Source organism: Pelobates fuscus, chromosome 10 (assembly GCF_036172605.1).
Source record: "Pelobates fuscus isolate aPelFus1 chromosome 10, aPelFus1.pri, whole genome shotgun sequence".
NCBI classification, from domain to species: domain Eukaryota; kingdom Metazoa; phylum Chordata; class Amphibia; order Anura; family Pelobatidae; genus Pelobates; species Pelobates fuscus.
Window position 1 is genome coordinate 153,814,010 of NC_086326.1, and position 26,936 is coordinate 153,840,945.

General features: G+C 45.3%; 1 protein-coding gene across 1 annotated transcript in view; it reads right to left on the bottom strand.

Moving 5' to 3' along the window:
- LOC134575249 (zinc finger protein OZF-like) overlaps positions 1–26,664 on the bottom strand; it is a 46,887-nt gene extending 20,223 nt beyond the window's left edge. The window contains exons 1-3 of the mRNA XM_063434507.1: positions 26,602–26,664; positions 2,285–2,499; positions 114–274 (exon numbers count right to left, since the gene is read on the bottom strand). Of these exons, the coding sequence (XP_063290577.1) occupies positions 114–137 (24 nt within the window). The 5' untranslated portion in view covers positions 138–274; positions 2,285–2,499; positions 26,602–26,664. The remainder of the gene's footprint in view (positions 1–113; positions 275–2,284; positions 2,500–26,601) is intronic.
- Between the last annotated feature and the right edge of the window lie 272 nt (positions 26,665–26,936).

Below are 26,936 nucleotides of genomic sequence, written 5' to 3' on the forward strand. Positions count from 1 at the left end.
ACTCACTACAGAAAGCTGCAGATCTTGTGGTATGTTTTTCTTACCCTATGCTATATACATTATACAAGCCGTTAATAAGGGGGTGTTATTCTAAGCTTCACTCCATCCCATACCTGTCCATTCAGCTGGTAGTTCATGTCTGAGATGGGATCCAAGAAGCTCTCAACCAGTTCTCGATCACCTCCACTTTCTTCTAGTTTATTGTCTGAGAGTCACTTGATACCTTATTCTCCAAACACTGGACTCTGGACCTCTTGGAGATGCTGACCCAGTTCTGAGATGAGGGATAATCAGAAAAATTCACCCAGAGAAAAAAAAAAAAAAGACGAACAAGTGGATCACTATTATGCTCCGCTTATTAGGAGTAATTAAAGGGCAATGCAGAATGCTGTGTAATACAGATTATAATAATTGGGGAGCAAGGGGTTATGGGTAATTAGAGAACGCTCACTATACAGAGTGCTGCCCAGTGTAATACAGATTATAATGATGGGGAGGAACGGGTTATTGGTAATTAGATACAGATTATAATGATGGGGGAGGAACGGGTTATTGGTAATTAGATACAGATAATGATGGGGGAGGAACGGGTTATTGGTAATTAGATACAGATTATAATGATGGGGGAGGAACGGGTTATTGGTAATTAGATACAGATTATAATGATGGGGAGGAACGGGTTATTGGTAATTAGATACAGATTATAATGATGGGGAGGAACGGGTTATTGGTAATTAGATACAGATTATAATGATGGGGGAGGGACGGGTTATTGGTAATTAGATACAGATTATAATGAGGGGGAGGGACGAGTTATTGGTAATTAGATACAGATTATAATGATGGGGGAGGAACGAGTTATTGGTAATTAGATACAGATTATAATGATGGGGAGGAACGGGTTATTGGTAATTAGATACAGATTATAATGATGGGGGAGGGACGGGTTATTGGTAATTAGATACAGATTATAATGATGGGGGAGGAACGGGTTATTGGTAATTAGATACAGATTATAATGATGGGGGAGGGACGGGTTATTGGTAATTAGATACAGATTATAATGATGGGGAGGGACGGGTTATTGGTAATTAGATACAGATAATGATGGGGAGGGACGAGTTATTGGTAATTAGATACAGATTAGAATGATGGGAGAAGGAGGTTATTGGTAATTAAAGGTACACTCACTATACAGAGTGCTGCCCAGTGTAATACAGATTAGAATGATGGGGGAGGGACGGGTTATTGGTAATTAGATACAGATTAGAATGATGGGGGAGGGATGAGTTATTGGTAATTAGATACAGATTAGAATGATGGGGGAGGAACGGGTTATTGGTAATTAGATACAGATTATAATAATGGGGGAGGAACGGGTTATTGGTAATTAGATACAGATTATAATGATGGGAGGAACGGGTTATTGGTAATTAGATACAGATTATAATGATGGGGGAGGAACGGGTTATTGGTAATTAGATACAGATTATAATGATGGGGAGGGACGGGTTATTGGTAATTAGATACAGATTATAATGATGGGGGAGGGATGAGTTATTGGTAATTAGATACAGATTATAATAATGGGGGAGGAACGGGTTATTGGTAATTAGATACAGATTATAATGATGGGGAGGAACGGGTTATTGGTAATTAGATACAGATTATAATGATGGGGGAGGAACGGGTTATTGGTAATTAGATACAGATTATAATGAGGGGGAGGGACGAGTTATTGGTAATTAGATACAGATTAGAATGATGGGGAGAAGGAGGTTATTGGTAATTAAAGGTACACTCACTATACAGAGTGCTGCCCAGTGTAATACAGATTAGAATGATGGGGGAGGGACGGGTTATTGGTAATTAGATACAGATTAGAATGATGGGGGAGGGATGAGTTATTGGTAATTAGATACAGATTATAATGATGGGGGAGGAACGGGTTATTGGTAATTAGATACAGATTATAATAATGGGGGAGGAACGGGTTATTGGTAATTAGATACAGATTATAATGATGGGGAGGAACGGGTTATTGGTAATTAGATACAGATTATAATGATGGGGGAGGAACGGGTTATTGGTAATTAGATACAGATTATAATGATGAGGGAGGGACGGGTTATTGGTAATTAGATACAGATTATAATGATGGGGGAGGGATGGGTTATTGGTAATTAGATACAGATTATAATGATGAGGGAAGGATGAGTTATTAGTAATTAGATGCAGATTATAATGATGGGGATGAAGAGGTTATGGGTATTTAGATACATACTATAATAATCGGGAGCAGGTGTTTATGGATAATTAGATTAAGATTATAATGATGGGGGGGGGGGTGTAACGGAACCTCCAGACATAAAAGGGTTAAACCGCTGTTTAGTAGATCTTCCCTTCCAGAGACACAGGCACAGCTACTGTAGACACCAATACAGCGAACCGGAGAAGCATATGAATGCCGTAAACAGCTGAACCGGAACCATTCGAATGCTGTAAACAGACGAATAGGAAAAAACATATGAATAGGTTTACACTCCTAGCAGTCGAACTGGAACAGCATACAATAAATCTTCAAGAACGAGACAAGGCTCCGCTTTGAGGGTCAAGCAGGAACAGCCGCATCCCACCGCTGCCAAAGGATGTTTCCCCCCCCCCTCTTCCCACCCCCCCACTCTCCTTTTCCCCTCCCCAGTCGTAAATACCTTCATATGACTGTTCCATCCCTATTCCTCAGGCCTTACTTCACAATCAACTCAGTGAAGACTGCATTTTTTCTCCCCACTTCCCACCCACCCTCCCCTCCTCCCGCCCACCCAGGCTCCCCTTAAAGATATAGCATGCTCCCCCAGCTGCTTGAGATTCTCACCCAATTACCTATTCATTCCCCTAACATCTTACCAATAGCTTCTCTCTGTTAACTCTTTCAGCCATCACCTCCGAACTTCCCCTGCTACCTCTTGTCTCAAATCCCCATGGTTTCCTTTAGATTGTAAGCTCACGGGCCATCTAGCCAAGCACTTTGTATAAAAGAGCTCCAATGGCTAGATATCAGCTTACGGGCAGGGCTCTCTTACCCCTTGTATTTGTATGTGTATATTGTACGTTTCTCAACTAATTGTACAGCGCTGCGGAATCTGTGTGCGCTTTATAAATAGCAATAATAAATAAATAAATAAAAAACAGCCAGAGCTGTGGGTTTATTGTTCTTATATACACACACACACACACTAGTACCACCCACAGGGTTTTGGAAAACAACCAATAAACACGTACAATACACACAAAATCCTCCCCTCTGCCTGTGATACAATTACCTTACACAATAGGTTAATGTAATTATCACAGGCAGAGAAATACAGTTTTTCCACATTATTCATAACTTTAAAAGTATGCATCACATTCACATAAAAAACTTACATTTTCAGAATCAGCATACTCCAAATACAAACATATTTTAAAATCATCCAAATTGGTCCAGTGGTTCAAAAGATAGATCGAAGTCCTTTGTGATCAAACAAAGCATTGCTTTTCTGCCCAAAACCAGTTCCACAGAGTTCTATCCTGGAGATAATTGAGAAGTAATACAATTATCTCCAAGGACAGAGGCAAAACTCCATTAGCCACATGGTAGCAAAATACAATAAAACACACAAGGTTACATTTATTACATAAAATACAGACATGCAACATATCCTCAGATAGCTTAGGTCTGAGTGCACATTATTACTGAATGGCGCTCAGACCACACACATACAGTTCAATTGCCATGGAGCCAAAGTCTTTTATTACACGAATAGGCTCCATGGCATAGCTATCTGGGTTAAATGAGTTCATTCAGTAAATCCCAGAATCTACCGAACGTCAGAGCAGAAATACATGAATAGACCTTTCTGCATAGAAAAATGTGGCAAACCTAGCCACTTCTGAACTATATTCATTGCAGGTTGTCCGTAGGCTGAATGTATAACGTGTCCCGTTGACTGTATGTGTATTGTACTGTGACCGTTCGCATGCTGGCAGCCGTATGCCGCCAGCATACAAAGCATTCGTACGACGAAACACGGCTATCCTGGCCATTCGCCGTACGAATGTGGACTCCCCAGGTAGACCACACATTCACAGGTCGTGTGGCACCAATTAACCGATTGCAACATTGTTGCAATCGGTAATTAAGGGCTCTCCTAGGTGGCCGTCGATCCACTACCGACCATGCGGCGGTCGGCCATCTTGGATCCTTTGTCTCTGCAGCGGTGTTCGGTCGTCGAGAGCCTGGAACTGAAAACGGCTACTCAGTGATCCGAACACCGCTGGACTTCCAGAGCGTTCGGGAGTACCGCGTTCGGTACATTATGTGTCCCGTACTTATTCGGTACTTTTAAACTCACCTTGATGTTTAAATGTATTATGTGCGGCGTTCGGTCAATTCAGCTGGGATCGGAGCGGTATTCTCACAAAGTGTGCGCCCCGACCCCAGCTATCTACCGAACGTTCGGTTATTCTAAAGTACCGAATATTACGGGAATTATGTATTTTAATGTCAATTGTCGGTTTTGCTGCACGAGGGGATAATCCACTTAATCGTCCATTTTAGTGGGAGTATCCTTCTCGTGCAGCGATGCCTGTTGGGAAAGTCACAATGCATGTTGGGAGAAATCCCCTGGAATATCTGTATGGAAACCCCTTGCATGGGGAACTGCATAAATACGCTGCTTGTGAATAAACCGAGTTAGTTGACTCCCAAACTGTGTTTCGTCCGGTTATTGGGAGGATTGGGGATATTGCCTTGCTTTCTACTCTGCCTGTGGATTTCCTGAAGATACCAACGGATATCGTGGACTAATATACTGCATTCCGTTACAATTGGTGGCAAGCGACGGGATCCGAACCTTACAGCCGAAAAGCAGCGTTCGTGTAAACTGGAACTACCGAACAAGGAAAGCAAGGGCAATTCGTATGGAGATTGATTATACCATACTGAAACGACAGACTTTAAAAGAACTATTGGAAGCCAGGGGTAAGATAGCCAGCAACAAATCTAAGGCTGTGCTGATCGCAGAACTGATGGAGGGAGACCAAGCCCGCAGCGCTACACCCCCACCAGCCATGGAAGAGACCCCATTCCAAAAAGAGCTACGGACCAGGTTGGCGTTCCTACCACAACCACTACCGCTGGAAATAATGACCGTGATGATATCGGATGTACAGGATTATCTGATGGCAACCAGCACACCAGCAACACCGCCTAGGGCAGAGTCTGTTACTGCCTCCACCTACGGACAGGTAAAGCCCAAAGTCCCACATCACGCATTTAAAGCGTTTTGTGAAGAAAAGGACGAAATCGATGGGTATTTGCAGGACTTTGAGCGGCTGTGCGATTTGCACGATCTGGAACCCGCCACATGGGTGCCGCTGCTGGCAGGCAAATTATCGGGTAGGGCAGCTGAAGCCTACCGTGCTGTACCCCGAGAGGACAGCAAAGATTACCCTAAGGTAAAGAGGGCGATCTTAGAGAGGTATGCTATTACCCCAGAGGCGTACCGGCGGAAATTCCGGGGCTTGCGCAAGCCTGAGAAAGATTCACATGCAGAATGGGCGCACAAGCTGGACCAAGCCTCACTAGGCTGGATACAGGCCAGCAACGCTACAAACATGGAGGAGTTAAGGCAGTTAATGCTGCTGGAACAATTTTTTAATGGTTTGTCCCCGGAAGCACAAGAATGGGTGAGGGACCGTAAACCACTCACCCTACCCGAAGCCGCTAAATTGGCGGATCAGCATTTTGATGCCAGGAGGCATCACGGTGCCCAAAATAAGACTCTCCCTCGGATTACAGGGACACCCAATAATTTTACCCCTACCAGCCCCACCGTACCCCTGCACCGGCCAGCACTGAATACTCCACCACCCCCCTCCCGATACAACGGCCGGGCTAACATTCAGTGTCACACCTGCAAACAGTGGGGGCACATTTCTCGAGAGTGCACCCAAAACAGGAGCCGGCAAGCTTGGAATCAAGTGCGACAAAATTTGGCACCCAGGGCTGCTGCGCACCATTACCAGGTAGCCCCCGCCACCCAAGAATTGCTGAGTGCTCAAATTGAGGAGCCTCTAGGGGTGCTGCATGAGGTAATGTCGGTCCGGGCCACCGACAACATCACCGTCAGCTAGTAACCCTGGAGGGGAAGGAGGTACAAGGGCTCCGGGATTCAGGAGCCACTCTAACTTTGGTTGCACCACATTTGGTACCAGGCGCAACCCACACTGGCGGCTCAGTGGCAGTACGGGTGGCAGGGGGAGCAGTATACCGGCTACCCACTGCCAAGGTTCATTTGGATTGGGGTGTGGGAGAGGGAACTGTGGAAGTGGGGCTGATGCAGAATTTACCTGCAGATGTTGTGCTGGGGAATGACTTGGGCCAAATGACTTCCGCTTTTATTCCCCAGGCTCCGTACCAGGAGGCACACCCCGTAACCACCCGACAACAGGCTCGCACCACGGCTACACCGATACACTCTGAGGCTCAGGTAAGAGACCCTGTTCCCCAACTGACCCCCATGTCCTGGGATACCCCGACGACTTTTGCGACCGAAGTCCAGACCGATCCCACCCTCCAAGTATATAGGGACCGGGCCCAAACAGACCAAGCAGGGCTAGAGGGGGAGCGGTTCATCTGGGAGAAAGAGTTGCTATACCGTGTCACGGCAAAAGATGTGGGGGGGTCTGTCACCTTAACTAATAAACAGCTAGTGGTACCCCAGAAATATAGACAGGAGCTGCTGAGAATTGCGCATGACATTCCCTTGTCAGGACACCTAGGGATGACCCGTACCCGATACCGTTTGACCCATGCCTTCTTCTGGCCCGGGATCTCTCAGGATGTGCGCCAGTATTGCACCTCCTGCGACGTCTGCCAGCGTGTAGGTAAACGAGGGGATCGCCACAAGGCCAGGCTATGTCCCCTACCCATCATTGCAGAACCCTTCAGCCGAGTAGCGGTGGATATCGTAGGGCCCTTGCCAAAACCCAGTCCCTCTGGCAAAAGATATATCTTAACTATAGTGGACTACGCCACCAGGTACCCCGAAGCTGTAGCTCTCTCTAATATCCACGCTGAGACCGTAGCGGAAGCCTTAATGAAGGTATTTTCCCGAGTAGGGTTTCCCCAAGAGATCATCTCAGACCGAGGTACCCAATTTACGGCCGAAGTTACCCAACATCTGTGGAAGGTGTGTGGCATTAAGCCAATAGTTAATTCCGCCTACCACCCCCAGTCCAATGGGCTATGTGAGCGGTTCAACGGGACGCTGAAGCAGATGCTTCGGACGTTCGGGGAGACCCACAAAGACTGGGAGAGGTTTCTGCCTCACTTACTCTTTGCTTATAGAGAGGTTCCCCAGGAGTCAACAGGATTCTCCCCGTTTGAGCTACTATTTGGGAGGAGGGTGCGGGGACCCTTGAATTTGATTAGGGAACACTGGGAGGGGGAGAGTCCCACTAACGAAACCCCTATCATATCATACGTCCTGGAGTTCAGGGACCGTCTGGAGGCGCTAACTCAGGCTGTACACACCAACCTCCAAGCGGCCCAGCAACGCCAGCGACGCTGGTACGATAGAGGAGCCAGGGACCGCAGCTTTCAGGTGGGACAGAAGGTCTTGATCTTAAAGCCCGTCCGCACCGATAAGCTGCAGGCCATCTGGCAAGGCCCATACCAGGTAGTGGAGCAGCGATGCGACACTACCTATGTGATCGGCCCCTGCTCAGGGGTAGGGAAGAGACGCATGCTCCACGTGAACATGCTCAAACCCTACCATGAGAGGATCGAGGATGTGACGGCAATCTGTGCCTCCTCCTTAGAGGATCAGGAGAACCTACCCTTACCTGACCTACTAGAACCCGAGGAACAGATAGAGCCTTCCCGGGGAGTCCAGCTGGGGGAGCGGCTAAGCCCCCAGGAGCGTGCCCAGGTACAGGCGCTGATTGTAGCCAAAGGGACTACCTTCTCCAATTTACCTGGGTACACTCCGTTAGCCACCCACCGAGTAGAGACCCCGGGACAGCTACCTATGCGCCAGGCTCCATATAGGGTTCCGGAATCAGTCCGTACCCATATGAAAGCCGAACTAGACGAAATGCTGCAGCTAGGGGTTATCGAACCCTCCGATAGCCCCTGGGCATCGCCGGTAGTCCTGGTACCTAAAAAGGATGGCACCACCCGATTCTGTGTCGACTACCGGAGGCTAAATGACAAAACGGTGTCTGATGCCTACCCGATGCCCCGGATAGACGAGCTGTTAGATAAGATGGCACGGGGCCAGTACCTCACTACCATTGATTTGTGTAAGGGGTACTGGCAGATTCCGCTAGCCGATGACGCCATCCCCAAGTCGGCGTTTGTCACCCCGTTTGGCCTGTACCAATTCAAGGTCATGCCTTTCGGGATGAAAAACGCTCCGGCTACCTTTCAGCGGATGGTAGATAGGCTACTGGACGGTTTTCAGGAGTATGCCTGTGCCTATCTAGATGACATAGCCATCTTTAGCCAGACCTGGGAAGACCACCTACACCACATCGGGGCGATCCTAGATCGCATTGGGGAGGCTGGGTTAACCCTAAAACCTAGCAAGTGCCACATAGGTATGGCCGAGGTACAGTATCTGGGCCACCGTGTAGGATGTGGGCAGCAGAGGCCTGAGCCAGCTAAGATTGAGGCCGTAGCAAAGTGGCCTACCCCCAGGACTAAGACCCAGGTGCTGGCGTTCTTAGGGACGGCAGGCTATTACAGGAAGTTTGTCCCCGACTATAGCACCCTGGCCAAACCCCTAACGGACCTGACCAAAAAGAACCTTCCCCGACTGGTTGTCTGGGCCCCAGAGTGTGAGCAGGCATTCCAACAACTCAAGACAGCTCTCACTAATGCTCCTGTGTTAACTGCTCCTGATCCAACTAAAAGATTTCTTGTTCACACAGACGCTTCCATGTTTGGATTGGGGGCAGTACTGAGCCAAGTGGGAGCCGATGGCGGAGAACACCCCGTAGCCTATCTAAGCCGCAAGCTACTACCCTGGGAAGTGAGCTACGCCGCCATCGAGAAAGAATGCCTGGCCGTGGTGTGGGCCCTTAAAAAGTTGCAGCCATATCTGTACGGACAACCTTTTTCCTTACTCACAGATCACAACCCGTTAGTGTGGCTAAACCGTGTGTCTGGAGACAATGCCAGGCTGCTGCGCTGGAGCTTGGCGCTGCAGCCCTTTGACTTTACTATCCATTACCGGCCAGGAAAACAAAACGGTAACGCTGACGGGTTATCCAGACAGACTGAACTCGAGAAGTGATCTGTGAGTACTCTCCCGGACATCCCCAAGCCGATCCGTTGGGATCAGACTGTGTATGCCGGCTTGGTTCTGGGGGAGCATTGTGGCAAACCTAGCCACTTCTGAACTATATTCATTGCAGGTTGTCCGTAGGCTGAATGTATAACGTGTCCCGTTGACTGTATGTGTATTGTACTGTGACCGTTCGCATGCTGGCAGCCGTATGCCGCCAGCATACAAAGCATTCGTACGACGAAACAAGGCTATCCTGGCCATTCGCCGTACGAATGTGGACTCCCCAGGTAGACCACACATTCACAGGTCGTGTGGCACCAATTAACCGATTGCAACATTGTTGCAATCGGTAATTAAGGGCTCTCCTAGGTGGCCGTCGATCCACTACCGACCATGCGGCGGTCGGCCATCTTGGATCCTTTGTCTCTGCAGCGGTGTTCGGTCGTCGAGAGCCTGGAACTGAAAACGGCTACTCAGTGATCCGAACACCGCTGGACTTCCAGAGCGTTCGGGAGTACCGCGTTCGGTACATTATGTGTCCCGTACTTATTCGGTACTTTTAAACTCACCTTGATGTTTAAATGTATTATGTGCGGCGTTCGGTCAATTCAGCTGGGATCGGAGCGGTATTCTCACAAAGTGTGCGCCCCGACCCCAGCTATCTACCGAACGTTCGGTTATTCTAAAGTACCGAATATTACGGGAATTATGTATTTTAATGTCAATTGTCGGTTTTGCTGCACGAGGGGATAATCCACTTAATCGTCCATTTTAGTGGGAGTATCCTTCTCGTGCAGCGATGCCTGTTGGGAAAGTCACAATGCATGTTGGGAGAAATCCCCTGGAATATCTGTATGGAAACCCCTTGCATGGGGAACTGCATAAATACGCTGCTTGTGAATAAACCGAGTTAGTTGACTCCCAAACTGTGTTTCGTCCGGTTATTGGGAGGATTGGGGATATTGCCTTGCTTTCTACTCTGCCTGTGGATTTCCTGAAGATACCAACGGATATCGTGGACTAATATACTGCATTCCGTTACAAAAAATAAAGTATTTAAATGCCGGTCCATAGTCAAAAGGCAGCAGGCAGGCAACCAGGCTCCTCCAATGCACAGTGGCGAGATTGGTCTTGTCACAGGGGGTAATAGGTGTGATGGACCGATAGGCACCCCAACTGGTTGTCTCCGTCAATCGAGGCTTCCTAGCTGATGCTGAGGACCATAAGCACCGTAGCCCCCTTGCTGCAGCAGCTCCCAGTGGGAAGGCCTCTCCAAGAGAGTATAGCTGTGTAGGTCTTACAAGAGCTAGTGGTTATAGCTTGTATAGCAGGTCCCTATAAACATGAGGCGAGGCTCTACGTTGAGGGTAAAGCTGGAACCGATTTTAATGGGGCCACTCTTGGCCTTTTATGACAATCCCTATGCAAGGGGCACTCCCACATGGACCTTGTGGGGAACTACGGTACAAAGTCACAGACCAATAACATTGTTACAATGCATGACACTCCCACAAATAGCATATAATCCCTCCCCTTTGCCTGTAGTACCCCAAAACACCCAATATCCCTACATATGTTAGATCCCCTGATAGCCCAGATCTGGGTGACCAACATTGTAACGTCCACCCGAGTATGAAGTGGTTTAAACCTTTAGGGACATCCCTTTTCCCTTGGAAAAATCAGTTCTGCAGTATTCTCCGGATGTCATCTCAGCCGACTAAGTATCAAAATAGGCAGTAGAGCTCTTACAAGATCTAGTGATTACCTGTGAAGCAGGTTCCCTACAAGCATGAGACAAGGCTATATGTTGAGGTCAAGCAGAACTGAATTTTAATGGCAGCCACACTGGCCTATTATGCAAGTCCCCAAGCAAGAAGGACACCCACATGGACCTGGTTGGGGACAGGGACACAAATGTATACACCAATCAATACACCAAAATAGCATTGTGATCTGAGACACTCCCACAGATGGCATACCATCCCTCCCCTCTGCTTGGGAGATAATTGAGTTAATTACTGTATCAAATCAATTATCTCCAAAACGATAAAGAACTTTTTTTCTATACAGTTTCTGGAAACACCCCAAAAATCACATAAGAACCTCATAAAAAAGTATATCCCCTGATCTGGGTGAGCAACATATTCAAAAGTCACCCAGATTGGTTCAGGGGTTCAAGAGTTACATTAAAGTCCCATTTCTGTCCCGTGCGTCCGGAAAACTATCGCACCTAAGACCGTATAGAGGACAGGCCTTGGGTGTGACATCAGAGTCCACACATTTGCCTCTTAACAAATTGCTTCTCTCTGTTTCCCTGCACCTTGGTAGTAACTGCATAGCAGGGAATATACTAGCCCTGGTTGATTCCGGAGCGGCCGAAAACTTTATAGATTCCAGTTTTGTCAAGGAGAATAACATACCCATTAGAGAGAAGGAGACACCCTTGGCCGTTGAGGCCATAGATGGTAGACCATTATGCTCTCCAGTTATCACACATGAAACTGTACCACTACATATGTCTACAGGGGTGTTACACTCTGAAACCATTCGGTTTCAGATCATTACTTCTCCTTCCTCTCACCTCGTGTTAGGGTATCCTTGGTTGCGTACTCATAATCCCACTATTGATTGGGAGTCAGGACAAATAGTATCTTGGAGTGATGCTTGCCAAGAGTCTTGTATTGTTAAAATCACCCCTTTGAATTCTACGAATATTCCTCCCGTGCCTACGGTCATACCCCCTCAGTACTTGTCTCTTAGATCTGTTTTTGATAAAAGGGAGGCTGAAAAGTTGCCACCTCACAGGCCTTACGACTGTGCTATTAATTTACTACCTGGTACTATGCCTCCCAAAGGGAGAATATATCCTTTGTCTCCTCAGGAGAATCTTGTTATGGAGGAATATATTAAGGAATCTTTAGAAAAGGGATTTATAAGAAGATCCTCTTCCCCAGGAGGGGCTGGTTTCTTCTTTGTATCCAAGAAAGATGGCGAATTAAGGCCTTGTATTGACTATAGGGGCCTAAATAAAATCACCGTCAAAAATGCGTACCCCATACCTTTGATCACGGAACTATTTGATAGGCTTAAACATGCCACGGTTTTTACTAAATTGGACCTTAGGGGTGCTTACAATCTCATACGTATCAAAAAGGATCACGAATGGAAGACCGCATTCAATACCAGGAGTGGTCACTACGAATATACTGTGATGCCCTTTGGCCTCTGTAACGCCCCAGCAGTTTTTCAAGAATTTATTAATGATGTCCTACGTCAGTATATACATACATTCGTAGTAGTATACTTGGACGACATATTAATTTATTCTACTGATTTACAGACTCATCACATGCATGTTAAATTAGTGTTGAGAACTCTTCTTGTTAACGGTCTCTATTGCAAACTCGAAAAATGTTCATTTGATCAATCAGAAGTCCAATTCTTGGGTTATATAATCTCTGCCAAGGGTTTTCGTATGGATCCCAAGAAACTTTCTGCCATCATGGAATGGCCTCTACCTCAGGGTTTGAAAGCCATTCAGCATTTTCTGGGTTTCTCAAATTATTATAGGCGTTTTATTAAAGTGTTTTCTGCCATTGTAGCACCTATAACCAGAATGACCAAGAAGGATGGTAATACTCATGTCTGGAAACCAGAAGCACTTGAGGCCTTTGAATTCCTGAAGGCTTCATTTGCCTCTGCCCCTATATTACAGCATCCTGTCCCTTCACTACCCTTTATTCTTGAAGTTGATGCTTCTGAGATTGGGGTAGGTGCTATCTTGTCTCAAAGAGATTCACCTGAAAAGCCGTTACACCCTTGTGGCTTCTTTTCCAGACAGATGTCCAAAGCAGAAAATAATTATGATGTAGGCAATCGCGAACTCCTTGCTATCATTTTGGCGCTCAAGGAATGGAGACATCTACTAGAAGGTACTAGGGATCCCATCCTCATTTTAACGGATCACAAAAACCTCTCCTACCTTAGTGAAGCAAAAAGATTGTCTTCTAGGCAGGCCAGGTGGTCTCTGTTTTTGTCTCGTTTTAATTACATAATCACATACAGACCAGGTGATCGTAATACTAAAGCTGACGCTCTGTCCAGGCAATTCGAGACTACTGACAAACTAGAAATTGATGTTACCCCTGTCATTACTCCCGACAGAATAATAGCTACTACTGATCTTTCTATTTCTTCTTCCCTCCTACAAGCTATACAGGCTAAACAAAACATGGCTCCTGGAGAAAGGCCTGCTGATAAACTGTTCGTTGATACACCCGAGAGACTAGACATTATGTCATTGTATCATGACACTAGAACTGCTGGACACCCTGGTATTTCTAAAACGTTATCAGCAGTTTCTAGATATTTCTGGTGGGCTTCCTTACACAAGGACGTCACCGATTACGTTAATGCCTGTACTACTTGTGCCCTTCTACTTGTGCCCTTCTACTAATGCCTGTACTACTTGTGCCCTTCGAATGGTAAAACTGTCATCCTGATGATTGTGGATAGTTTTTCTAAGATGGCTCATTTTGTGTCTCTTGTCAAATTGCCATCATCCAAGGAACTTGCCTCTATCTTTGCCAGGGAGGTGTTTCGGTTGCATGGTATTCCCACTTCGATCGTGTCCGATAGGGGTAGCCAGTTCATCTCCAGGTTCTGGAAAGCCTTTTGTTCGGAAATGGGTATTACTCTCTCATTTTCTTCCGCTTACCACCCCCAGTCTAATGGAGCTGCTGAACGTGCCAACCAATCTCTAGAGCAGTATCTTCGTTGTTTCGTGTCCCACCATCAGAACAATTGGGCTGACCTTCTTCCTTGGGCTGAGTTTGCTCGTAATAATGCTGCTCATGAATCCTCCGGTAACAGCCCTTTTTACGTTGTTTATGGCCGGCATCCCGTGGTTCTTCCAGCTGCATTCTCCTTACAGGGAATGCCAGCTCTGGACGAACATTTGGCTGGTTTACGTAATACTTGGGAGCAGGTTCAGTGTTCTTTGGTGGATTCCGCTGCTCGCCAGAAGGTTCAGGCAGACAAGCATTGCAGGGCGGCTCCATCCTATGCTGTGGGGGACCGGGTTTGGCTTTCTACTCGCAATATTCGTCTTCGTGTGCCTTCTATGAAGTTAGCTCCTCGTTTTATTGGTCCTTTTTGTATCTTGCATGTGGTTAATCCTGTTTCGTATGCCTTGGATCTTCCTAGGAATCTACGCATTCCTAACGTGTTTCATACCTCCTTGTTAAAACCCCTCCTGTGCAACCGTTATACTCGGCATGTTCCTCCACCCCCTCCGGTTTCTGTGGAGGGCAATGAGGAATTTGAAGTGGCTGCTATACTCGACTCTCGTTTTCTTCGGGGTCGCCTCCAATATCTGGTACATTGGAAGGGCTATGGGCCTGAGGAACGCAGTTGGATTTCCTCCCCGCCCGGTGGGCGTGTCTTCGGGGGGGGTACTGTAGCAGTACTTACCCTCTCCAGGGGCCGGCCGGGGTCCTCTCTTCTCGCCGCGCGCGGTCCTGCTCCTGCACGAGCCGCGCGCGGCTCATCCAACGACGAGATCAGTCAGGCGGGCAGTGACCGCGAGAAGCGGTCACGTGTCCCGCCTGACACTAAGAGCGCGCCGCGCGTCTCGGGCGCGCTCTTAAAGGGACAGTGGGAGACAAAATTAGAATCAGTCTCCCATTGGCCCCTGTCATGCCACGTTCCCCATACACTCACGTTTTTGGGGCGTGGATATGACAGGGGCCAATCAAAGTGAACTTTAGGGTATTTATACTCACCTGTTTCCTTTGCACCTTGCCCTATCGTGGTTTCTGTTCAGTTCCCTTTAGTGCTTGTATCGTTCAGTTGGTTTTTTGGTGCTTGACCTTGGCTTTGTTCCTGACTCCGTTCTCTCTTTATCCTTGCTTGTTTATCCGCCGGTTTGTCTTCCTGTGTACCAGTCCCCGGCTTGTTCTACTTTACGCTGTCTCTCCGTCCCCTTGACCTCGGCTTGTTCTGGACTCTGTCTTTTCTTGTACTCGTCTAAGTCCGGCCATTCTAAGGTCCGGTAAGACGAATCCTGGTTTCTTGTCTCTTGACTATCTGGACTATTCCTGCGTGTTGGGGTATATTACCGTGACACCGCCACAGGTTCGTTTTAGTTTGTATACTGTTTAGGTGAATGGCATTACAAATAAGGTTCAGAATGGCAACAAAACATAACTCCAGCGAACAGGGCATCTGTTACAAACATATCCAAGAATCACCCAGATCTGTTCAGGGGTTCAGAAATGTCCTCGAAGTTATAGTTTTGCCCTGCCGCAGGCATGCTTCCATGTCCAAAACAGTTCCATAGATTCACAGCTAAGTGCTGCTGGGGGACCGACCGGGAACCGCAAAGTTTTCATGACGAAAATAGTTCCAGGGCATTCGCGGCCAAGTCCCTCTAAAGTCTATTCGTGGTTTTGGTCCATGTGAACGGCCGCCAGGGAGCTATCGTTCGGTTCTATGGAAAGTGCTGAACCAGGGGGAATAAAATATGGGTCTTTAAAGTCGCTGACCTGGCCCATAGTCTTTTGGCAAGAGGCTGGCAAGCAGGCCCATCCAAGAACCAGTGGCGAGGTTACTTTCGCCACAATGGGTAATTAGATACAGATTATAATGATGGGAAGGAGAGGGTTGTGGGTAATTAGATTAAAATTATGGGGGAGCAGGGGATATGGGTAATTAGGTACAGATTATAATGGTGAGGGGGGTTGAGGGACCGCCTGGCACCCCGACCGAGTATCTCCGTCAATCGCTTCTTCCTAGTACTTGCGAGCACCATAAGCACCTGTACTGGAAAACCATAACCACCACCCCACGAACCTCCGCAGCTTGGTTGGGGTCTCGCTGTCCTCCACCAACCCTGGACCGAAGACCAGGATCCAGCTTCCAGTGTGTAGACTTCTCCTAGTCCAGAGAGCGTAGCAGGAACAGCTCTTATAAGAGCTAGTGATTATAGCAATCCCCAGAGTGAATGTAGTTCTCCAATCCCCCAAACATGAGCCAAGACTTCATGAAAGGGTTAACGAATCTCAATTTAATAGGAGCCACATTTGTCTTTTTATAGGACAATCCCCATACAAGGGGTACGCCCACAACGACACAGAACAATAAGAACAGTGTTGAAATGCCCGACACTCCCATAACCAACATACAATCCCTCCTCCCTGCTTGGGAGATAATTGGATCAGTAACTGTACTAATTCTAATCCAATTGTCTCCAAGCACAGAAAGAACACACTTTTGTAAAAAACTCCAAAAGTACCCTAAAAATACATAAAACTTCACAAATGTACAACCCCTGATCTGGGTGACCAACATGTTTAAAAAATCACCCAGATCAGTTTAGTGGTTCAGAAATTTTATGGAAGTCATAGTTTTTACCGACCGTAGGCATGGTCCCATAGCCGAAAATAGTTCCATAGAATAGCGGCTAAGGACCAACCGAGAACCCGGAAGTTTTCATGCTGAAAATATTTCCAGGGCTTTCGTGGCTAAGTCCCCTTGAAGTCTATTCGTGTTTTTCGTCCATGCGAACAAGATGGCCACCACCTTGTAGTCATCCATAGGAAATGCGGCCACCCAGACGAACACAAGAAGTCTGAAGGTTTAATGGTACAGGTTGGCTTTATATACACACAATTCCTCAGGCCAGAGGCACACCGCCTGGACCTGATGGAGCACCGCATTACAAATTGTACAGACCAATAAGAGCAATATAACAATGTCCAAAACTCCCTCATACAGCACACAAGCCCTCCCCACTGCCAGTGATATAATTAAGGTAGCTAATGTACTAACTTAATTATCCCCAGGCAGAAAAAAAAAAATTTTACACAAAGTATAGAAAACACCCCAAAACATAACATATCCCTTATATCCCCTGATAGCCCTGATCTGGGTGAACAACATATCCAACAATCACCCAGATCAGAGCAGGGGTTCAGAAAATTCATGGAAGTCTCTTTTGACCGACCACACGCATGGTTACATGCTCAAAATAGTTCCAGAGAATTAGGCTGTGCGGCGGCATATTTAAAACAGTCGAATTACCGAACGGAATGGTGAATGGCCATAGTTGTCTCTTGTTTGTGGGCTTCGATTCACCGAACGGCGTTCGACTATACGAATGGTCAAATTTCTCTGGAAGGAAACTGTTCAGCGGAGTTCGAGCCATCGCGTATCCGATTTGAGTTCCATGATCTCGACAACAAAACACTGCTGAACACAGTTGGCTAAATAAGATGGCCGCCGCCACGTGTTCGACTACTTCGACTGTATACGAAGTGGCATTTTGCAGAAAGGGAATGGAAGTGGTTTTAGGTGAACAAACAAACGAACCAGAGGATGGATGGATGGATATATAGAGATATATATATATCCCAGAGACAGAAGATATGTCACAATGCTTCCGAGATTAGAATCAGTGGATTGTGGGCAATTAGATTATAATGATGGTGGGAGCCAGGGGTTATGGGGAATTAGATTATAATGGAGGAGGAGCAGGAGGTTATGGGTAATTAGATAATGATGGAGGAGCAGGGGGTTATGGGTAATTAGATTATAATGATGGAGGAGCAGGAGCTTATGGGTAATTAGATTATAATGGAGGAGGAGCCGGAGGTTATGGGTAATTAGATTATAATGATGGGAGCAGGGGGTTATGGGTAATTAGATTATGATGGGGGAGCAGGGGGTTATGGGTAATTAGATTATAATGATGGGAGCAGGAGGTTATGGGTAATTAGATTATAATGATGGAGGAGCAGGTGGTTATGGGTAATTAGATTATAATGATGGGAGCAGGGGGTTATGGGTAATTAGATTATAATGATGGAGGAGCAGGGGGTTATGGGTAATTAGATTATAATGGGGGAGCAGGAGGTTATGGGTAATTAGATTATAATGATGGAGGAGCAGGGGCTTATGGGTAATTAGATTATAATGATGGAGGAGCAGGGGGTTATGGGTAATTAGATTATAATGGGGGAGCAGGTGGTTATGGGTAATTAGATTATAATGATGGGGGAGCAGGGGGTTATGGGTAATTAGATTATAATGATGGAGGAGCAGGTGGTTATGGGTAATTAGATTATAATGATGGGAGCAGGAGGTTATGGGTAATTAGATTATAATGATGGGGAGCAGGGGTTATGGGTAATTAGATTATAATGATGGGGAGCAGGAGGTTATGGGTAATTAGATTATAATGATGGGAGCAGGGGGTTATGGGTAATTAGATTATAATGATGGGGGAGCAGGGGGTTATGGGTAATTAGATTATAATGATGGAGGAGCAGGGGGTTATGGGTAATTAGATTATAATGATGGAGGAGCAGGGGGTTATGGGTAATTAGATTATAATGATGGGGAGCAGGGGTTATGGGTAATTAGATTATAATGATGGAGGAGCAGGGGGTTATGGGTAATTAGATTATAATGATGGAGGAGCAGGAGGTTATGGGTAATTAGATTATAATGATGGAGGAGCAGGAGGTTATGGGTAATTAGATTATAATGATGGAGGAGCATAATTAAGGTAGCTAATGTACTAACTTAATTATCCCCAGGCAGAAAAAAAATTTTTTTACACAAAGTATAGAAAACACCCCAAAACATAACATATCCCTTATATCCCCTGATAGCCCTGATCTGGGTGAACAACATATCCAACAATCACCCAGATCAGAGCAGGGGTTCAGAAAATTCATGGAAGTCTCTTTTGACCGACCACACGCATGGTTACATGCTCAAAATAGTTCCAGAGAATTAGGCTGTGCAGCGGCATATTTAAAACAGTCGAATTACCGAACGGAATGGTGAATGGCCATAGTTGTCTCTTGTTTGTGGGCTTCGATTCACCGAACGGCGTTCGACTATACGAATGGTCAAATTTCTCTGGAAGGAAACTGTTCAGCGGAGTTCGAGCCATCGCGTATCCGATTTGAGTTCCATGATCTCGACAACAAAACACTGCTGAACACAGTTGGCTAAATAAGATGGCCGCCGCCACGTGTTCGACTACTTCGACTGTATACGAAGTGGCATTTTGCAGAAAGGGAATGGAAGTGGTTTTAGGTGAACAAACAAACGAACCAGAGGATGGATGGATGGATATATAGAGATATATATATATCCCAGAGACAGAAGATATGTCACAATGCTTCCGAGATTAGAATCAGTGGATTGTGGGCAATTAGATTATAATGATGGTGGGAGCCAGGGGTTATGGGGAATTAGATTATAATGGAGGAGGAGCAGGAGGTTATGGGTAATTAGATAATGATGGAGGAGCAGGGGGTTATGGGTAATTAGATTATAATGATGGAGGAGCAGGAGCTTATGGGTAATTAGATTATAATGGAGGAGGAGCCGGAGGTTATGGGTAATTAGATTATAATGATGGGAGCAGGGGGTTATGGGTAATTAGATTATGATGGGGGAGCAGGGGGTTATGGGTAATTAGATTATAATGATGGGAGCAGGAGGTTATGGGTAATTAGATTATAATGATGGAGGAGCAGGTGGTTATGGGTAATTAGATTATAATGATGGGAGCAGGGGGTTATGGGTAATTAGATTATAATGATGGAGGAGCAGGGGGTTATGGGTAATTAGATTATAATGGGGGAGCAGGAGGTTATGGGTAATTAGATTATAATGATGGAGGAGCAGGGGCTTATGGGTAATTAGATTATAATGATGGAGGAGCAGGGGGTTATGGGTAATTAGATTATAATGGGGGAGCAGGTGGTTATGGGTAATTAGATTATAATGATGGGGGAGCAGGGGGTTATGGGTAATTAGATTATAATGATGGAGGAGCAGGTGGTTATGGGTAATTAGATTATAATGATGGGAGCAGGGGGTTATGGGTAATTAGATTATAATGATGGAGGAGCAGGGGGTTATGAGTAATTAGATTATAATGATGGAGGAGCAGGGGGTTATGGGTAATTAGATTATAATGATGGGGGAGCAGGGGGTTATGGGTAATTAGATTATAATGATGGGGGAGCAGGAGGTTATGGGTAATTAGATTATAATGATGGGGAGCAGGGGTTATGGGTAATTAGATTATAATGATGGGGAGCAGGAGGTTATGGGTAATTAGATTATAATGATGGGAGCAGGGGGTTATGGGTAATTAGATTATAATGATGGGGGAGCAGGGGGTTATGGGTAATTAGATTATAATGATGGAGGAGCAGGGGGTTATGGGTAATTAGATTATAATGATGGAGGAGCAGGGGGTTATGGGTAATTAGATTATAATGATGGGGAGCAGGGGTTATGGGTAATTAGATTATAATGATGGAGGAGCAGGGGGTTATGGGTAATTAGATTATAATGATGGAGGAGCAGGAGGTTATGGGTAATTAGATTATAATGATGGAGGAGCAGGAGGTTATGGGTAATTAGATTATAATGATGGAGGAGCAGGAGGTTATGGGTAATTGGATTATAATGATGGAGGAGCAGGAGGTTATGGGTAATTAGATTGTAATGATGGAGGAGCAGGGGGTTATGGGTTATTATATTATAATGATGGGGGAGCAGTGGGTTATGGGTAATTAGATTATAATGATGGGGGAGCAGGAGGTTATGGGTAATTAGATTATAATGATGGAGGAGCAGGGGGTTATGGGTAATTAGATTATAATGATGGGAGCAGGGGGTTATGGGTAATTAGATTATAATGATGGAGGAGCAGGAGGTTATGGGTAATTAGATTATAATGATGGGAGCAGGAGGTTATGGGTAATTAGATTATAATGATGGGAGCAGGAGGTTATGGGTAATTAGATTATAATGATGGAGGAGCAGGGGGTTATGGGTAATTAGATTATAATGATGGAGGAGCAGGGGGTTATGGGTAATTAGATTATAATGATGGAGGAGCAGGAGGTTATGGGTAATTAGATTATAATGATGGAGGAGCAGGGGGTTATGGGTAATTAGATTATAATGATGGAGGAGCAGGGGGGTATGGGTAATTAGATTATAATGGGGGAGCAGGAGGTTATGGGTAATTGGATTATAATGATGGAGGAGCAGGGGGTTATGGGTAATTAGATTATAATGATGGGAGCAGGGGGTTATGAGTAATTAGATTATAATGATGGAGGAGCAGGGGGTTATGGGTAATTAGATTATAATGGGGGAGCAGGGGGTTATGGGTAATTAGATTATAATGGGGGAGCAGGGGTTATGGGTAATTAGATTATAATGATGGAGGAGCAGGGGGTTATGGGTAATTAGATTATAATGGGGGAGCAGGGGGTCATGGGTAATTGGATTATAATGATGGAGGAGCAGGGGGTTATGGGTAATTAGATTATAATGATGGAGGAGCAGGAGGTTATGGGTAATTAGATTATAATGGGGGAGCAGGGGGTTATGGGTAATTAGATTATAATGGGGGAGCAGGGGGTTATGGGTAATTAGATTATAATGATGGAGGAGCAGGTGGTTATGGGTAATTAGATTATAATGATGGAGGAGCAGGGGGTTATGGGTAATTAGATTATAATGGGGGAGCAGGGGGTTATGGGTAATTAGATTATAATGATGGAGGAGCAGGAGGTTATGGGTAATTAGATTATAATGATGGGAGCAGGAGGTTATGGGTAATTAGATTATAATGATGGAGGAGCAGGGGGTTATGGGTAATTAGATTATAATGGGGGAGCAGGGGGTTATGGGTAATTAGATTATAATGATGGAGGAGCAGGTGGTTATGGGTAATTAGATTATAATGATGGAGGAGCAAGGGGTTATGGGTAATTAGATTATAATGATGGAGGAGCAGGGGGTTATGGGTAATTAGATTATAATGGGGGAGCAGGGGGTTATGGGTAATTAGATTATAATGATGGAGGAGCAGGGGGTTATGGGTAATTAGATTATAATGATGGAGGAGCAGGGGGTTATGGGTAATTAGATTATAATGATGGAGGAGCAGGGGGTTATGGGTAATTAGATTATAATGATGGAGGAGCAGGGGGTTATGGGTAATTAGATTATAATGGGGGAGCAGGGGGTAATGGGTAATTAGATTATAATGATGGAGGAGCAGGAGGTTATGGGTAATTAGATTATAATGATGGGAGCAGGAGGTTATGGGTAATTAGATTATAATGGGGGAGCAGGTGGTTATGGGTAATTAGATTATAATGATGGAGGAGCAGGGGGTTATGGGTAATTAGATTATAATGATGGAGGAGCAGGGGGTTATGGGTAATTAGATTATAATGATGGAGGAGCAGGGGGTTATGGGTAATTAGATTATAATGATGGGGGAGCAGGGGGTTATGGGTAATTAGATTATAATGATGGAGGAGCAGGGGTTATGGGTAATTAGATTATAATGATGGAGGAGCAGGGGGTTATGGGTAATTAGATTATAATAATGGGGGAGCAGGGGGTTATGGGTAATTAGATTATAATGATGGAGGAGCAGGGGTTATGGGTAATTAGATTATAATGATGGGGGAGCAGGGGGTTATGGGTAATTAGATTATAATGATGGAGGAGCAGGGGGTTATGGGTAATTAGATTATAATGATGGGGAGCAGGGGGTTATGGGTAATTAGATTATAATGGGGGAGCAGGAGGTTATGGGTAATTAGATTATAATGATGGAGGAGCAGGGGGTTATGGGTAATTAGATTATAATGGGGGAGCAGGGGGTTATGGGTAATTAGATTATAATGATGGGGGAGCAGGGGGTTATGGGTAATTAGATTATAATGGGGGAGCAGGGGGTTATGGGTAATTAGATTATAATGATGGAGGAGCAGGGGGTTATGGGTAATTAGATTATAATGATGGGAGCAGGGGGTTATGGGTAATTAGATTATAATGATGGGGGAGCAGGGGGTTATGGGTAATTAGATTATAATGGGGGAGCAGGGGGTTATGGGTAATTAGATTATAATGATGGGGAGCAGGGGGTTATGGGTAATTAGATTATAATGATGGGAGCAGGGGGTTATGGGTAATTAGATTATAATGATGGCGGAGCAGGGGGTTATGGGTAATTAGATTATAATGATGGGGGAGCAGGGGTTATGGGTAATTAGATTATAATGGGGGAGCAGGAGGTTATGGGTAATTAGATTATAATGATGGAGGAGCAGGGGGTTATGGGTAATTAGATTATAATGGGGGAGCAGGAGGTTATGGGTAATTAGATTATAATGATGGAGGAGCAGGGGGTTATGGGTAATTAGATGATAATGGGGGAGCAGGGGGTTATGGGTAATTAGATTATAATGATGGAGGAGCAGGAGGTTATGGGTAATTAGATTATAATGATGGGGGAGCAGGAGGTTATGGGTAATTAGATTATAATGATGGGGGAGCAGGGGGTTATGGGTAATTAGATTATAATGATGGAGGAGCAGGGGGTTATGGGTAATTAGATTATAATGGGGGAGCAGCAGGTTATGGGTAATTAGATTATAATGGGGGAGCAGGAGGTTATGGGTAATTAGATTATAATGGGGGAGCAGGGGTTATGGGTAATTAGATTATAATGATGGAGGAGCAGGGGGTTATGGGTAATTAGATTATAATGATGGGGGAGCAGGAAGTTATGGGTAATTAGATTATAATGATGGGGGAGCAGGAGGTTATGGGTAATTAGATTATAATGGGGGAGCAGGGGGTTATGGGTAATTAGATTGTAATGGGGGAGCAGGGGGTTATGGGTAATTAGATTATAATGATGGGGGAGCAGGGGGTTATGGGTAATTAGATTATAATGGGGGAGCAGGGGGTTATGGGTAATTAGATTATAATGATGGGGGAGCAGGGGGTTATGGGTAATTAGATTATAATGGGGGAGCAGAGGGTTATGGGTAATTAGATTATAATGGGGGAGCAGGGGGTTATGGGTAATTAGATTATAATGATGGGGGAGCAGGAGGTTATGGGTAATTAGATTATAATGGGGGAGCAGGAGGTTATGGGTAATTAGATTATAATGGGGGAGCAGGAGGTTATGGGTAATTAGATTATAATGATGGAGGAGCAGGGGGTTATGGGTAATTAGATTATAATGGGGGAGCAGGAGGTTATGGGTAATTAGATTATAATGATGGGGGAGCAGGGGGTTATGGGTAATTAGATTATAATGGGGGAGCAGGAGGTTATGGGTAATTAGATTATAATGGGGGAGCAGGGGGTTATGGGTAATTAGATTATAATGGGGGAGCAGGAGGTTATGGGTAATTATATTATAATGATGGGGGAGCAGGGGGTTATGGGTAATTAGATTATAATGATGGGGGAGCAGGGGGTTATGGGTAATTAGATTATAATGGGGGAGCAGGAGGTTATGGGTAATTAGATTATAATGGGGGAGCAGGGGGTTATGGGTAATTAGATTATAATGGGGGAGCAGGGGGTTATGGGTAATTAGATTATAATGATGGGGGAGCAGGGGGTTATGGGTAATTAGATTATAATGATGGAGGAGCAGGGGGTTATGGGTAATTAGATTATAATGGGGGAGCAGGAGGTTATGGGTAATTAGATTATAATGATGGGGGAGCAGGGGGTTATGGGTAATTAGATTATAATGGGGGAGCAGGAGGTTATGGGTAATTAGATTATAATGGGGGAGCAGGGGGTTATGGGTAATTAGATTATAATGATGGAGGAGCAGAGGGTTATGGGTAATTAGATTATAATGATGGAGGAGCAGGGGGTTATGGGTAATTAGATTATAATGATGGGGGAGCAGGAGGTTATGGGTAATTAGATTATAATGATGGGGGAGCAGGCGGTTATGGGTAATTAGATTATAATGGGGGAGCAGGGGGGTTATGGGTAATTAGATTATAATGGGGGAGCAGGAGGTTATGGGTAATTAGATTATAATGATGGGGGAGCAGAGGGTTATGGGTAATTATATTATAATGGGGGAGCAGGGGGTTATGGGTAATTAGATTATAATGGGGGAGCAGGAGGTTATGGGTAATTAGATTATAATGGGGGAGCAGGAGGTTATGGGTAATTAGATTATAATGGGGGAGCAGGAGGTTATGGGTAATTAGATTATAATGGGGGAGCAGGAGGTTATGGGTAATTAGATTATAATGGGGGAGCAGGGGGTTATGGGTAATTAGATTATAATGGGGGAGCAGGAGGTTATGGGTAATTAGATTATAATGGGGGAGCAGGAGGTTATGGGTAATTAGATTATAATGGGGGAGCAGGGGGTTATGGGTAATTAGATTATAATGGGGGAGCAGGGGGTTATGGGTAATTAGATTATAATGGGGGAGCAGGAGGTTATGGGTAATTAGATTATAATGGGGGAGCAGGAGGTTATGGGTAATTAGATTATAATGGGGGAGCAGGAGGTTATGGGTAATTAGATTATAATGGGGGAGCAGAAGGTTATGGGTAATTAGATTATAATGGAGGAGCAGGGGGTTATGGGTAATTAGATTATAATGGGGGAGCAGGAGGTTATGGGTAATTAGATTATAATGGGGGAGCAGGAGGTTATGGGTAATTAGATTATAATGGGGGAGCAGGAGGTTATGGGTAATTAGATTATAATGGGGGAGCAGGGGGTTATGGGTAATTAGATTATAATGGGGGAGCAGGAGGTTATGGGTAATTAGATTATAATGGGGGAGGAGCAGGGGGTTATGGGTAATTAGATTATAATGGGGGAGCAGGGGGTTATGGGTAATTAGATTATAATGGGGGAGCAGGAGGTTATGGGTAATTAGATTATAATGGGGGAGGAGCAGGGGGTTATGGGTAATTAGATTATAATGGGGGAGCAGGAGGTTATGGGTAATTAGATTATAATGGGGGAGCAGAAGGTTATGGGTAATTAGATTATAATGGAGGAGCAGGGGGTTATGGGTAATTAGATTATAATGGAGGAGCAGGGGGTTATGGGTAATTAGATTATAATGGGGGAGCAGGAGGTTATGGGTAATTAGATTATAATGGGGGAGCAGGGGGTTATGGGTAATTAGATTATAATGGGGGAGCAGGGGGTTATGGGTAATTAGATTATAATGGGGGAGCAGGGGGTTATGGGTAATTAGATTATAATGGGGGAGCAGGAGGTTATGGGTAATTAGATTATAATGGGGGAGGAGCAGGGGGTTATGGGTAATTAGATTATAATGGGGGAGCAGGAGGTTATGGGTAATTAGATTATAATGATGGGGGAGCAGGAGGTTATGGGTAATAAACTCACAGCGGATGGAGATGGAGCTGGTGATTCCGATCAGAATCTGGAAATTATCCCATTTCGCTCTGACAGGCCCTTCATTTCCGGGGTATGCGTTTCAAGCCTCTCATTGAGGGAATATCTGCGTCACGTGGCGAGTACCGTCCAATAGACAGAGAAATGTCACCGCACGCGGAGGGGGCGGGCTTTAGAAGGGGCGGAGTTTCGAGTGAGAGGGGTGTCGCGTCGTGTCTACTGCCACTAGATGGGCGGGGTTATGGTGACGTAAAACGGGAGCTAGGCAGTGATTGGACCACAGCCGGCAATGACAGGGTTAATACGGTGTAATCATTACACACAGC